Below are 14,065 nucleotides of genomic sequence, written 5' to 3' on the forward strand. Positions count from 1 at the left end.
GGCCACCACCTGGCTGCCACTCCCAGTGGCCCTAACTGGGCAAAGCGGACAGCATGGACAGCCAGTTGGGCCTGCTGGAAATCCCCCACCCACTTCTTTGTGAATGGAAAAGGAAACCAAAATGCACACCAGAGATCTCTGCATTCTGAGCGCTGGCCCTCACTGGGGGTGGGGGCGGGGTGGCTTCCTTCCCCAAGGCAGGAGGGGCCGCCTCAGCTTCCTTTCTGGGGCACACACCCCTTTTTCTCTCTCCCCTCCGAGCTGGGGTGGAGGCCACCGTTGCCCTTGGGCCGTGGACCCCACTGACTGCTCAGTCTCTGGAACCGATGGATGACGGCGGATAGGGGTGGGGGCCAGCACAGCAAGATCTAGCCTCCGGGTCCTCCCTCCCTGTGTCTGAACCCCCTCCTTCCTGGGCCGGACGCAAATCCTGACTGCGGCCCAGTCTGAAGTCCACAGCACGGCAGAGAGAACCTCTCTCCAGGGAACCATCTGGAACGGGAGGACAGACCGTGGTGTCTCTCTTCAGATCTGCATGTAATCTAGGAAACTGTCTACCTTACCGAGGGCCCCCACGTTTGAGTTCCTGGTGTTTCTGGTTTTGTTTTAAAGCTCAGGGCAGAAATGATAGAACAGTCACCGAAAGACCACCCATGATCCAACTACCCAGAGAAAACGAGCATTTCAGTCCCAGTCAATGTCTCTGTCCTCTCTTGTATTTCTTTCTCCAACTTTTCCCCCAAATTGCAGCTCCATCAGCATTCGCTAATTCTTCATTCAGTAGTTAATAGAGGGAGCTCCTTCTGTGTGCCCAGCACGCTGGAAATGGGCAGAAACTTTTGGACAAAACCCCAAGCCCTTGTGGGACTAACACATTCATTCTACATTTTTTTTTTCACTTAACATGTGTTGAATATTTTTATGTTTTCTTAAGAAATTTTTAAGAATGTCTTAATGGCTGCACAATATTTCATTTACATAGGCCATGATATATTTATCTGTGATTATCCAGACTCCTGTTTCAACCATTTCTAATTTTTTTGCTCAAGTAGATACCCTTGTGACAAACGTCTTGTACATCAATCTTGCTGCCCATCTCTGATTACTTCCTTAGGCTACATTCCTAGAGGGGAAGTGCTGGCTGGAAGGCGTCATGAGCGCTTCTCATGTGTTTTCTCTTAAAGCTTTATTGAGATATAGTTTACAGATTATAAAATTAACCTGTTTAAAAGGGTACAGTGGTTTTTAGTATATATACAGGGTTGTACATGTCTCCATGGTTTACAGGCCACTTTCTCATCTCACCACCACTCATCTCAAAAAGAGACCTTGTAGCCATCAGCAATCACTCCTCATCCCTCCCCTCCCCCGGCCCCAGGTAGCCACTCATCTCCTCTGTCTCCCTAGATTGGCTTAGTCTCTTCTTTTCATGTACACAGAACCAGTGTGTGGTCTTTCATGACTGTCTTCTTTCACTCAGCATCATGTGTTCAAGGCTTGTCCATGTTGGAGCTCGTGTCAGTATTTTGTTCCTTTTTATTGCCCACTGATTTCCCATTGTATGGCTAGATGGCATTTTGTATGTCCATTTCTCAGTGGATGGACATGAGGTTGTCTTCACTTTCGGGTGATTATGAAAAGTGCTGCTGCAGACATTTGTGAGTTAAGTTTTCGTGTGGACGCATTTCTTTTTTTTTCCCTGGGTATGTACCTAGGAGTAGAATTGTTGGATCAAATGTAACTCCCTTTAAACATTTTGAGGAGCTGCTAAACTGTTTTCCAGACTACTGCACCATTTTATATTCCCACCAGTAATGTATGAAGGTTCTAACTTCTTCACATCCTCACCAACACTTTTTATTATAGCTGTTTTTGATTGTAGCCATCCTACAATGGTTTTGAATAGTTGAATGGTTTTGATTTACATTTCCCTGATGGCTAATGAGGTTGAGCATCTTTTCATGTGCTCAGGAGCTATTTCTAATGTTTCTGATACATCCTTTCCAAAGAGCCTTCTGGAAAAGCCATACTCATTTAAATATCTTCAAATAGTGGTGCTTACATTGGGTATTACTTTAAAAATGTTTGCCAACTACCAGGTGAAGTGGTTATCTTGTCCTGATTATGAATAGAATGGGCCATTTCTCTTTTTAAAGAACTTTGAGATATACTTCACATGACATAAAATTCACCATGTTAAAGTACAATTCGTTGTTTTTAGCATATCACTGTGTATGCAGCCATCATCACTGTCTCATTCCAGAACATTGCACCACCTTGTTTCATCACCTCACTCAGAAACCCAGTACCTGTTAGCATTGGTCCCCAGCCCTTAGCAGCCATTAATCCTGCTTTCTGTCCCTGCGAATTTTGACTGTCTCTTATGTTTCTTGGCCGTAGACATTTTCTGTGACTTACAGACCATTAACTCTCTGTGTGCCTCTCTTGCACTGCCTGCCTCTTCCCTGCTAACCTGCAGGAGCTCTGTACATGGATCCTGGTGCTCTGTCACACACTGCAAATATTTCCTTTGCTATTTGACTTTTCAACTGGTTCTGAGTTTCTCAGCCTATGAAGGTTTTTAAGTCTGGGCACTGACATATGGTTGATTTTTTTCCTTCATGATTTTGTCCTTTGCTTTTTCTGCTTAGGGCTGGGATCAGATAATTACTCAGGTTCTTTTATTCCAGTTTTGTCTCGGTTTTATGTTTCACATTTAATTATTTAATCCAACTGGCTTTTATTCTTTGTGGCTGGTGCAATTTCCTGTTGTTCTTTGGTGTCAGTGAGGTGCTGTGTGTAAAGGCATATCACTGAACAGGGGCTAAGGATAATGACAAGAACTCTTGGCAGACTGAGCTGGGAAGGGTGGAGACTGCGGCCTCAGTGGGCCCCGCCGACTCTGGGGCTCCTGGCTGGCGCCCTGGTTCCCCGTCAGCCTGGCCTGAGGCTCTGCTCAGCTGACTCTGAGCCTCCACGGCAGCCCTACAGCCCCCTTGAGCTCCAGAGGTCCTCGCTTTCACCTCTTTTTCTGAATCATCATTCTTCGAAGGCAGGCGGTAGCCACCGTCCGGGGCTTTTGGGGATCTTGGTGGTGACGAGCCCCCCTCCCTCCACTGCACGCCCCTATCGGAGGCCAGTGACAGAGGTTATTTGTTGTTGCTTAACCACATCTTTTTCCACCCTCGCTGGGTGTAGAGCTGACAGGGGCCCCAGGGTGCAGCTGAGGGCTGTGCTGCTGGGGTAAGGGGCTTCCCCCACCTGGCTGGCTCCACCATAGGGCTGGGAGGCAGGCACAGCGCAAAAGGCCCTGGGGGGTGGCCAGCCAGCTCTGGGTCCCCTCTGCTTTCCCCCCAAGAACACAGAGCACACCCTCCCATGCAGTGGGAAGACCTGGGGCAGTGGCTGGTTGCACGCCAGGCGGGACCCTCCTGCTCGGGGCCTGGGTGGGTGGTGGGGCCTCTGGGAGTCACGGCTTCCCTTTTTGTCTGGGGGCTGACACAGCCTAGTGTTCCAGGCCCGGGTGTCCTGGCCTTGTGGTGGCCAGAGGGGCACCGCATGAGGAAGGCAATGTCGGTGTGAAGGTGGGTGGGGACAGGGTGCGGGGCTCTTGCGGCTCTGCAGCCACATAGGGCAGGGAGGAAAACTGGCGGGATGCTCGGAGCAGGAAGTGGTCGCTCAACGCGTGAGCTGGTGGCAGCTGGTTTGCAGCCGGCAAGGGGCAGGGTGCAGGGGGCTTCTGACGGGGCCCCCAGTGGGCCCAGGCCTAGGTGCCGGCTCAGTATTCCCAGAGACCCTGCTCTGTCCTCCAGCAGGAAACTGACAGAGGGGAGCTGACGCAGGCTAGCCACTGAGCAGCTCCACATTCTGGAAAGTGGTTGGTTCTACTCTGCTGGAAGTTTTGGCCAGGAGTGGTGCCCTGTGCAGAGGAAAGGTACAGCCCGCAGCCTGGCTTGTGACGGTGTGAAGCTGGCCTCTCTGTTCCCACCTCTGCAAGGCCCCATCCCAGGATTGGCCTCCCCAGGCCAGGTCATGGGTGGACCGCTGTCACCCTGAGGGGGAGGCAAGGCGAGGTCAGCTGATGAGATGCCCATAGGTCCATAAGCACCTTGGTTCCCTAGTGCATCCACGCCCATGAGGGGGTGTGGGGAGGGTGACTTCCAGGAGTGGTCTCTCTTCAGCCACAGGCCACTCCCTCCCAATCCTGGGTGGTTCCCCAAGGCTAGCCTAAGAGTAGAAGTGCATGCTCATCTCCACACTTGGCCACTCAGTATGAAGCTGGACAGCCGCATCTCAGGGTTTGGATGGCTGTCAGGGGGATCCAAGACTGGTTCTGTGAATATTGGGGGTTGGGGAGCTCTCTCTGTCCACGGGCATGTCTGTCTCTGGGAGGCAGGTTGCTCCAGCATCTGAGAGGGGCTTTGTGTCCCTGTCACTGTGATTCTATGTGTGGGGTGGTCTCCATCTCTCTGAAAGGGGGCTTTATGTCTGTGTCACTGTGAGTCTGCATTTCTGACATGTGGAGGGGACCTTGCAGGCTTGCAGGGGAGCTCATTGCAGGTGGGGCTTTAGGGAAGCCCCCAGCCCATGCTTCCTGCTTAGACGGTAAAGCATCTGCCTACAATGCGGGAGACCCGGGTTCAATCCCTGGGTCGGGAAGATCTCCTGGAGAAGGAAATGGTAACCCACTCCAGTATTCTTGCCTGGAAAATCCCATGGACCAAGAAGCCTGGTAGGCTACCGGCCATGGGGTCACAAAGAGTCGGACACGACTGAGCGACTTTCACTTTCCAGCCCATGTCTCTCTCAACACCTCTAGCTAGTTACCCCTTCTACAGGGCCTTCTTGGGGCCTCTCCGGGTCCAGAAGTAGAGGGGGCACAGGCCCCCACAATCATGCTTGGTCACTAAGGGTGTGATCTGGGGGTGCCACCTGCCCAGGGGAGGGAGGCGAAATGATGGGGACTCTGGGCAGGGGGGACATCTCCCTCTGTCAGTGCCGGCTCGGGAAGAGCTCCGTCTCTGGCACTGGTGGGCTCTCACTTGGCAGAAAGGGGAAGCTGACTTGATCTTTGTGGCTTTTATAGAAGCATCTCCCGTCCCTTTCCTGCTCTCTTATGGGGAGACGGAAGCCTGAGACAACAGGGCCAGACCAAGGAGGAGACCTGGGAGACTCCTGTGTACTCCAGGCAACTGACAGGTTGCACATACAGAAGCCCTGGGCATGTGCCTCATCACCATCTCCATTTTACAGACGAGGAAACAAAAGCACAGAGAAGTGATTTGCTCAGGGTCACATGGAGAAAAAGTAGCTGGAAGCAAGCATTCAAAGGGTGTGTGTGTGTCCGTGTGTCCCCCAGGTTGGGGGCAGAGGAAGGAAATGACCTGTGCCCTATAGTTCAGCTAAACATTTGTTGAGCTCATTGCTTTCAGTTTGCCCCCAAGGGAGCAGGGGAACAAGGGGGTGAGATAACTCGCCACACCTCCACATCTGCCTCTGCTTCCCAGACATCTGAGGGCTGGGGCCCCAGGCATCTACCCTCACCCATTGATCTGACAGACTCTCTCTCGACCTCCTCCAGGCTGGACCTGGTGCTGGGCCCCAGCTGGAAACAAGGCTTGGTGCCCTGTCCCCACCCCCAGAGGAACTCCCAGTCAGATGGTGGGGGCAGCGGCACCATCAGGAAATTATGGCCTGGTCTGATAAGCCCCGTGCCGCGGGAGAGGCACAGGAGTTGCACTGACCACAATGTAGCGATCAGAGAAGGCTCCCTGAAGGAGAGGTGGTTTTCTCTCCTGAGACCAGCAGTTTAGATCAGGTCTGGTGGTGTGTGAGCTGGATGGCAGCGGTGCTGTGGGCTCGGGGACTACATAGACAAGGGTCTGAGCCCCAGCTCCACTTGGCTGCTCTCCATGGCTGGGGATAACTGAATTTTGCTGGTCAGGGCTCCCATTCCTCCATCTGTATCGTCAGCTTGACCCGTGTTCCATGAGGCGTCCAGGGCCTTCCTCTCAGCCAGGGCTCTCCCTGAGCTGGCTCAAGGCCCTGGAGGCCCAACCTGTGTCCTCCATCCTTGCCTCCCTGAGTCCCTGCCATTCCCCTAGAGTCCTCGAGAGGGTGGGGGTCTGCGTTGGGGGCCGTATCCTGTGCCTACAGATCCCAACACACATGATACTTGGCAGACAAGGGGCCTGTGATGAATATTTGTTGAGGACTAAAGTTGAACATCTACAACCTCCCAGCCCTGTGCTCAATCCTGGGGATGTGACAAGACCAGGTTCCCCATATCCACATTTCACAGGTGGATAAGGCAGTGGAGGAAGTGAAGTGAAGGGGGTTCTGGGATGGTGACTCTGTGTGTCTGGATTCAGTGGTCAGAAAAGGCCTTCCCGAGGCAGCAATCCTTGAGCTGAGACCTGAGTCCAAGAAGAGCCAGATCTGTAAAGATGCAGGGAACCTGCCTTTCAGCCAGAGAGAACAGCAGGTGCAAAGGCCCCGAGGTGGGAGTGTGCTTGGTACATTGAAGGCAGAGTGGAGGCCAGTGTGGCGGAACAGGGTGAAAAACAGGGTAGGTGAGGTTAAGGAGGTAACAGGAACGAGGTCCAGCAGTATCTCACGGGCCACGGTGAGGACCAGCAAGGTGGGGCCTACAGGTTTTTTTAAAAAAATATTTAACTGTATGAGCTCTTAGTTGCAGTGTATGGGATCTAGTTCCCTAACCAGAATCAAACCCAGGCCCTCTGATTGGAAGCATGGAATCCTAGTCCTGGAGCAACAGGGAAGTCCCTTTTTAAAAATTTTCTCTATTTATGCAGGCCGTCAGTGCCCAGTCATAGTAACAGCACATGGGGTATTCGATGGTCTTCAGAGCCAGCATGTGAGTTACTTGGTTGCAGCCATGTGGGATCTAGTTGCCAGACCAGGGATCTCTCCACCTGGGCCCTCTGCATTGGGAGTGCAGAATGTTAGCCACTGACCACCAGGGAAGTCTCCACAAGAGTTTTAGAGCAGAGGAGGGGGATGAGAAGTTGTTGGATTCGGGATGTGTCTGGGAGGAGCGCTAACAGGACTGTTGGACAACAAACTCAGTTTTCATGCCACCCGTCCCATCTCTCAGGGTTCAAGATGTCACCTTTTTGTGATGCCTCACCTTAGTGGGGCTCCCTGTGACCGCCCCTGCTTTGCTCGCAGGAGCTGCTTATGACTAGAATCCAGAGCCCTCTCCCCCATCCCCCTACGAACTGCTGAGAACTGGAATCCAGGCCAGCTCGTTCTCAAGCCCTTGCCCCCAGGGCCCAGCACTGTGTGTTCTGTGGGGTGGGCTGTATCCCCTGCCCTCCCCATCTCTTGTGCCTGGGGAGGGGGTGTGGCTCCTTGCCCAGCATCTGAAAATGCTGTTTCAGATGCACCCAGGATAAACATGGATCCCAGGCTGACCTCCAAAGGATCCAGGCCCACTGGCTGTAATGTAGGAGGCTCTCTTAGCCTTGGCTGCTCATTTGTGAAGTCGGGAATAAAACACCAGCCATGCGTGGGCTCCTGGGGGGGGCGTCAGGGGAGGCGCCCACCATGTTCCTCCAACAAGACAAGTGGCTCAGAGCAGGATGCTCTCAGAGATGATGTCAGGGTTGCCTTCACCCTGGAGCGGTGACCTTCCAATTTCCTTGGTCCTGGTACCTCCATTCCTCAAGATGATGCTCTTTTCTGCAATATTTCCAATTTCTGGAAATGATGCAGACCTGTGAATTCAACAGTTCAAATGTCCTGGATGGACAGACCAGGCCCCAGTGCCTGGCACACAGGAGGTGCTCATTAAAGAGTGGAGTGAGGGGGCCTGTTAGTGCTGTTTCTTGCCACAGACAATTCCCCTGCCGTCTTGTGGATGTGGCTGCACTTACTGGTCCCTGGCTGTTGGCTCCTGGCATACTCTTGGCTTCCGGTGTCTTTTTCTTCCCCCTTCTCCACTCTGCAGAGCACTCAGCAAACATTTAAAGCCGGTGACTGTGCCCTGTGGAAGGCACGAGATGGGAAGGGAGCAGGGAGGCTGCCTCGGGCTCACGGACTCAGTGTGTATGGACAGCCATGAAAGCTGAAAGTTTCCTCAGGAGAGCGGTTTGCTTCTGAGCAGACCAGGTATTCCTAAGACTGACTTCCCAAGACCCTGTGCTCATCCCCGCCCTGTGACATCCCCTGAGACCTTTCCATATTCTCCCCCCCTTGCCCCCACAGTGCCCATACACATGGTACTGCCACATTTTCTTGGAGGGTAGAGGGGCACCATTAGCCCACTTTACAGTAGTGGAGACTGAGGCCAGGAGAGGCAAGTCAGTTGTCCATGGAGGGTGAGGCAGAGTTGGGACTGAAGGCCAGGAACGTTTAATTCCAAAAACTCAGGATGGGGAGGCTGCTTGCAGTGGTTGTGCAGACCCAACAGGGGTTTCTGAGCTGGACACTTGGTGGCCACTGGGTGGGGAACACATGGGTTCAGGTTTCTCTGCTCCAACTCTTCTCGGACATGACTGAAGTCTGAGCAGACACAGCAGCAGCAGCAGCTCTTCTCAGAGCCTTTAATGGCTGCTGCGCACGGGATCCATGCGTAAGTGGCTGCCTTTTCTTGGAGAATGCCTCTTTGCACTGGCTGCTGGGAAGCTCAGATACAAATCTGTGGCAAGTTAAACTCAGGTCTGTGTTCTAGTGGTTGTCTGCATTCCCATTCTGGGTATCCCTGGAATCTGAAAGAGGACATTTTCTCTTTTTTTAAGACTGTTTGTATACAATTCAGTTCAGTTGCCAGGCCTTGATTCCAGCTTGTGCTTCTTCCAGCCCAGTGTTTCTCATGATGTACTCTGCATATAAGTTAAATAAGCAGGATACAATATTATAGGATACAATAAGAGGTGATTAAGCCTTTCTCAGAATGATGTTTCATCCATTTGTTCATCCATTGGTCCAAGCAGCATCCGTTCTGGGCTCTTGCCTGAGGAGAGGGAACTCAGTTATCCATGACTTAGGTTCAGTCGCTCAGTTTTGTCCAACTCTTTGCAACCCCATGAATCGCAGCATGTCAGGCCTCCCTGTCCATCACCAACTCCCAGAGTTTACTCAAACTCATGTCCATTGAGTTGGTGATGCCACCCAACCATCTCATCCTCTGTCATCCCCTTCTCCTGCCTTCAATCTTTCCCAGCATCAGGGTCTTTTCAAATGAGTCAGTTCTTTGCATCAGGTGTCCAAAGTATTGGAGTTTCAGCTTCAGCATCAGTCCTTCCAATGAATATTCAGGACTGATTTCCTTTAGGATGGACTGGTTGGATCTCCTTGCAGTCCAAGGGACTCTCAAGAGTCTTCTCCAACACCACAGTTCAAAAGCATCAATTCTTTAGCGCTCAGCTTGCTTTATAGTCCAACTTTCACATCCATACATGACTATTGGAAAAACCATAGCCTTAATTAGATGGACCTTTGTTGGCAAAGTAATGTCTCTGCTTTTTAATACGCTTTCTAGGTTGGTTGTAACTTTCCTTCCAAGGAGCAAGCATCTTTTAATTTCATGGCTGCAGTCACCATCTGAGTGATTTTGGAGCCCAAGAAAATAAAGTCTGTCACTGTTTCTCCATCTATTTCCCATGAAGTGATGGGACCAGATGCCATGATCTTAGTTTTCTGAATGGATCTAGAATTTCCTCCAAGCCTTTGTTTTCAGGCCCCCAGCAAAGACCCACTGTTCTCTGCCTGGAGGTCAGCAGGATCTTGCTTACAGTCTGCCTATCACCAAAGAGGACACTGAGGTTGCAGTCACTGCCATGCCCAAGATTCCACATGTAGGTGGTGGAGCTGGGGCTTGTCCCATCTTGGCTCCAGGCCATGGGGCTGCTAACTCGAGGGCGTTGAGTGCTGTGGCAGAGGAATGGGACTTGAACCTTGACCTTCAGCTGTATATTGCGTCCTACCTCCTGTCCCACGGTTGCTCTTTACAGGAGAGGAGTGAGGGTCCTAAAGCCCTGGGAGAGAGAAGACTGCTCAGAGGCTGGTGTGGGTCTCTCCTGGTTTTCCCTGGAAGAATAAAGACCCCTAGAGTGGGTGGAGTAAGGCCACTGTGAGGATACTGCATGCCCACACCCTGGGGTGCCCTGTGCCAGGGTCTTTGCTGTTTGGATGTTGTCTCCACCCATGCCCGCCCGCCCCCCCCCCCCCCCCCATTTCCCATGTAAGAGACGAGTTAAGAGCTGGGTCTGGCCCAACTGGCTGGCTGGCTTCTGCCCAAGTATTTAATGTGAGTGCCAGACTCACACAGGCAGCTGCCCACCTCCACAGCCCCACCTCAGAATAAACTGATTACTTCAGCCCCACGGGGACCCCTGCACAGCATGCGTGCCTGTGCCTCCCTACCTCAGGGCTTTGGCCCAGGACCTCTCAGCACCTGCGAGACTCACTCACTGCCTGCACACCCATGTGTCCTGGCCCCTACCGTGTCCTGCCCATTGGGTATCTGTCCCCTTCTAGGGCAGAAGCTGGGTGATATACTGTATGTACTTTGTCCCTGCTGGGATCCTGTGAGTGTGAACGAGGATGGGGCATAGCAGAGTGCAAGCGGGCGCCTTGGAGCACTCTGGATGGCCGTGCACGCCCAAGCGCAGGGAGTGGCAGCAGGCTGAGGGGAAAGCAAGGCCTCCAGAGAGGCCAGATGTTTCCAGTCACAGCTCTCATTCCCTCCAGCCAGATTCGAGGCCCAAACGCCGCCCCCCCACCCCCTGCCATGGGAGAAATTGCTCCTCCAATCTGGGCAGAGTCTCTGCCCCCCCGCCAACCCCACCAGGGAGCACGGTAGGTAGGTGGACACTGGGGGAGCTGGGTACAGCCCCTAGCTCAGCCTCTAGAGTTTATGACTCGGCCAAAGAATGCATGTTGGGCTCAGCCAGCAGGCGGAGGGGAACTGGGCCAAATTTTACCTTCGCCTGTGCAGCCAGGGTTGGCCGCCGTGGCTGAAGAGGGGGAATCCTTTCTTCACCACTGCCTGTCAGGTCAGCAGTTGCTCAGCTGCTGGGGGTGGAGCTGGCACTGAGAGCTCCACATTCAGAGTGAAACCCATGGCGCCGCCAGTTAATCTTGGCACTAGCGCTGGGGGCAGGGCCCAGGGAGGAACTGAAAAGGAGACAAGGCCCATTCCCTTCCTGGCCTGGTCTACTTCCTCCCGGTGATTCTGTGGATCCAGAGCCAGGCAGGGCCAACCACACATACAGGCGCAGGAACAAACCCTCTGTACTATTCTGTAGCCAGGAAATAGACATGGAGAGGCTGGCTGGCTGAGAGTGCTGCTGGGGGTATGGGGGCCCTGCTTCCCTGTGCTCTGTCTGGCATGTCCAGTGTCCATGCGGGAGCTGGGTGGGGCTCCCTGGCTGAGGAACTGGGTAGTAGGGGACATACAAGAGGACCTGGAAGGGTGATAATGCCCTGGCTGGTGGTCACTTAGGGTGGGATTTACTAGTTGTGTAGCTTCTCAGAGTGCATTCCCACCGTTCTCCATCCCAGACTGCTGTGTCCAACCACCAGGGCAGGACTGGCAGCTCCAAGACCTGCTGGGTGTGGGCCTGGACCAGGAAGAGCCTCTCTCCTAACAGGCTGCCCAGTCTTGCACTCACCATCCTTCTGCCAGAATCCTGGCACCTGTTTATCTGAAGCTCAGTTGAATGTATGGCTTTGGGATGGACTCTGGCACCACTCTGGCATACCCGTCTGGGCACAGGCTGGATGCTGTGCCTAGAACTCACCTTTGTTTCTGCCTCGTCTCCTCCTCCTCACCCGGTGCTGGCTTGACGGTGTGTGCATGCGCGCATAACTAGTTGTGTCCAACTCTTGCAACCTCATGGCCTGTATGTAGCCCAATAGGCTCTAAAAAATTTCCCGGCAAGAATATTGGAGCGGGTTGCCATTTTCTTCTCCAGGGGATCTTCCTGACCCAGAGTTGAAACCCAAGGTCTCTTGCATCTCCTGCATTGGCAAGTAGGTTCTCTACCAACCGAGCCACCAGGGAAGCCCTGGTTTGGTGGGGATTGTGGTTATTTTCAGGCACACCTCACTGTCGCTTAAAACAACTGCTGAACGGAAGAGGGCACAGTTGGGTCTTGGCTGCCCCCTCCCCACATCTTATCTCCCTCAGGCCTCTGCTGAAAGCCACCACTGATCATGTCATGACTCTAGGGAAACAATCTTAGCCATTTTATCACAGGAGGAAGTGGAGGGGTGCTCTCCCTTCTAAGAAAGTGATGAGAGCTCCTGGGCCCTGGGAACAGACATCTGTAGGGTCAGCCAGGTTCAGTCAGGACCCTTTTGATGACTAAGGAGTAGGGGGTCATCTCCCACCCATTCTGAACCCCATGTGTGTTGAATGTCATGCAAGACTTCTGGGGCCTGCAGTTCTCTGGTTGGCTGTAACTAGGGCCAGCCTTGCCAGGCTGTGTTCCTTTGGGCACACTGGCAAAACAGCCCCAAGAGCCCATAGCTAAGCTACTCTGCCAACTCCCACCATGCCACCTCACCTGCGCCTCCTCCTGAGACTTGGAGGCAGAACAGAGTAGTCAGGTGAATGCTTTGAATGGGGGTTCACAACCAGATCTCTGCTTCCTCAGGCAAATTACTATCTCCAAAATTTGAGTTTCTTCTTTTTAAGATGTGGTGATAATATCTGCTTCCTGGGCTGCTGTTGGGCTGGGAGAGGTCCGTCCTGGTGGGGAGCCAGTGGAGGGGAGGAGAGGAGGTAAAGCCAATGTGAAAGGCCTGGGCCCTCGGCATGGTCAGCCAGCACCACAGAGGAAACTTGGGTTGGGATACCCTCACCTTCCCTTTCTGGGTTTGCTGTGATGAGGTGATCAGCAGCGATTGTGACTGGCCAGAAGAATGGGTTGGGGGGTTTGCTCCACCAGTGGGAAGAGAAACAGGTGTCAGCCAGCAAATGGGTCAGAGCTAGAATGTCCACAGGTCAAGGTGAAGCAAAGACTGGCCCTCAGGCCCCGTTGGGTGCTGGGGAACTCAGTGTCTATGTCTGGGTGGGGGAGATAGTGCTGTAGTTACAGGCAGAGGATCCCCTGGAGGTTTCTGCTGGGAAGAATGCTAGAACCTACTCCAGGATCAGGGTGCCCACTGAGCAAGCTAGGCCCCTGGGGAGACTGCAGAGAAGAGCAGAGGCCTGGGTGGGTGAAGGGCCATCAGGGACAGGCCCTGAATGTCTGCATTGGTCTCCTAGAGCTCAAAGTCCAAGCTACAAGCAGCCTGCTCCAGTATCCAGGAGATCCGGCGATGCACACGTCTTGAGATGCCTGACAACCTGTACACCTTTGTGCTAAAGGTGAGTGGCAGCTTTCCACACATGTGGGGAACAGACACAGACCTCAGGAATTGCACACAGCTGTCCCTTCCTTCCTGCCAGGTGAAGGACCGGACAGACATCATCTTTGAGGTGGGAGATGAACAGCAGCTGAATTCATGGATGGCTGAGCTCCGGGCATGCACAGGCCAAGGGTGAGACCCAAGGGCTCCATCTTGACACAGCTTTTCCTGCTATTCCTGAGCTACCCAGTCCTTAACCCCCATCTTCTCTTGCAGACTCGAGACCACAGACCCAGAGCCGCACTTTCCCTCAGCCACAGAACCTGGCACGGCTGACTCTCCAAGGGGAAGCACAGATTCCTTGAACCAAGGTGAGGGGTCAGGGCCTCTGTCCTCCAGCACATCGGGACCCAACCCAGGGCATAAAGCGCCCACAGAGGGTCATCATCACCCATCTCCTCTACCAGGTGGTTCTCCTGGGGTGCTGCTGGATCCAGCCTGCCAGAAAACAGATCACTTCCTGTCCTGCTACCCCTGGTTCCACGGTCCCATCTCCCGGGTGAAGGCGGCTCAGCTGGTCCAGCTGCAAGGTCCTGATGCTCACGGAGTGTTCCTGGTGCGGCAGAGCGAGACGCGGCGCGGGGAGTATGTGCTCACGTTCAACTTCCAGGGCATCGCCAAGGTACGGGGCAAGGCGGCTGGAGCTGCACCCTGGCCAAATTAAAGGCCCCGAGGGGCCAGG

At 53.5% G+C, this 14,065-nt stretch overlaps 1 protein-coding gene and 1 long non-coding RNA gene across 9 annotated transcripts in view; one reads left to right on the forward strand and one right to left on the reverse strand.

Moving 5' to 3' along the window:
- Positions 1-14,065, forward strand: part of SH2B3 (SH2B adaptor protein 3) — a 37,539-nt gene that overhangs the window by 19,813 nt on the left and 3,661 nt on the right. For 3 of the 7 annotated variants that reach the window (XM_086347834.1, XM_086347836.1, XM_086347838.1), the window contains 4 exons: positions 13,241-13,342; positions 13,403-13,515; positions 13,600-13,694; positions 13,791-14,005. In XM_086347834.1, the coding sequence (XP_086203960.1) occupies positions 13,241-13,342; positions 13,403-13,515; positions 13,600-13,694; positions 13,791-14,005 (525 nt within the window). Of the gene's footprint in view, positions 1-5,086; positions 5,419-13,240; positions 13,516-13,599; positions 13,695-13,790; positions 14,006-14,065 lie in introns of those variants that run through there. The other 4 variants (XM_086347835.1, XM_086347837.1, XM_086347833.1 and 1 more) reach the window with 3 other exon arrangements.
- Positions 1,168-12,721, reverse strand: LOC147355448 (uncharacterized). Of its 2 annotated transcripts, XR_015144532.1 has the most exons (3): positions 11,769-12,721; positions 7,438-10,001; positions 1,168-1,711 (listed from the first exon to the last, which is right to left on the reverse strand). It is a non-coding gene; the product is annotated as an uncharacterized LOC147355448 (long non-coding RNA). The 2 variants fall into 2 exon arrangements; XR_015144533.1 differs by lacking the exon at positions 1,168-1,711 and having other exon boundaries at positions 8,245-10,053.

This window comes from Bos grunniens, chromosome 17 (assembly GCF_055505025.1).
Source record: "Bos grunniens cultivar Pamir isolate PY7600 chromosome 17, Bosgru_T2T1.0, whole genome shotgun sequence".
NCBI lineage: Eukaryota > Metazoa > Chordata > Mammalia > Artiodactyla > Bovidae > Bos > Bos grunniens.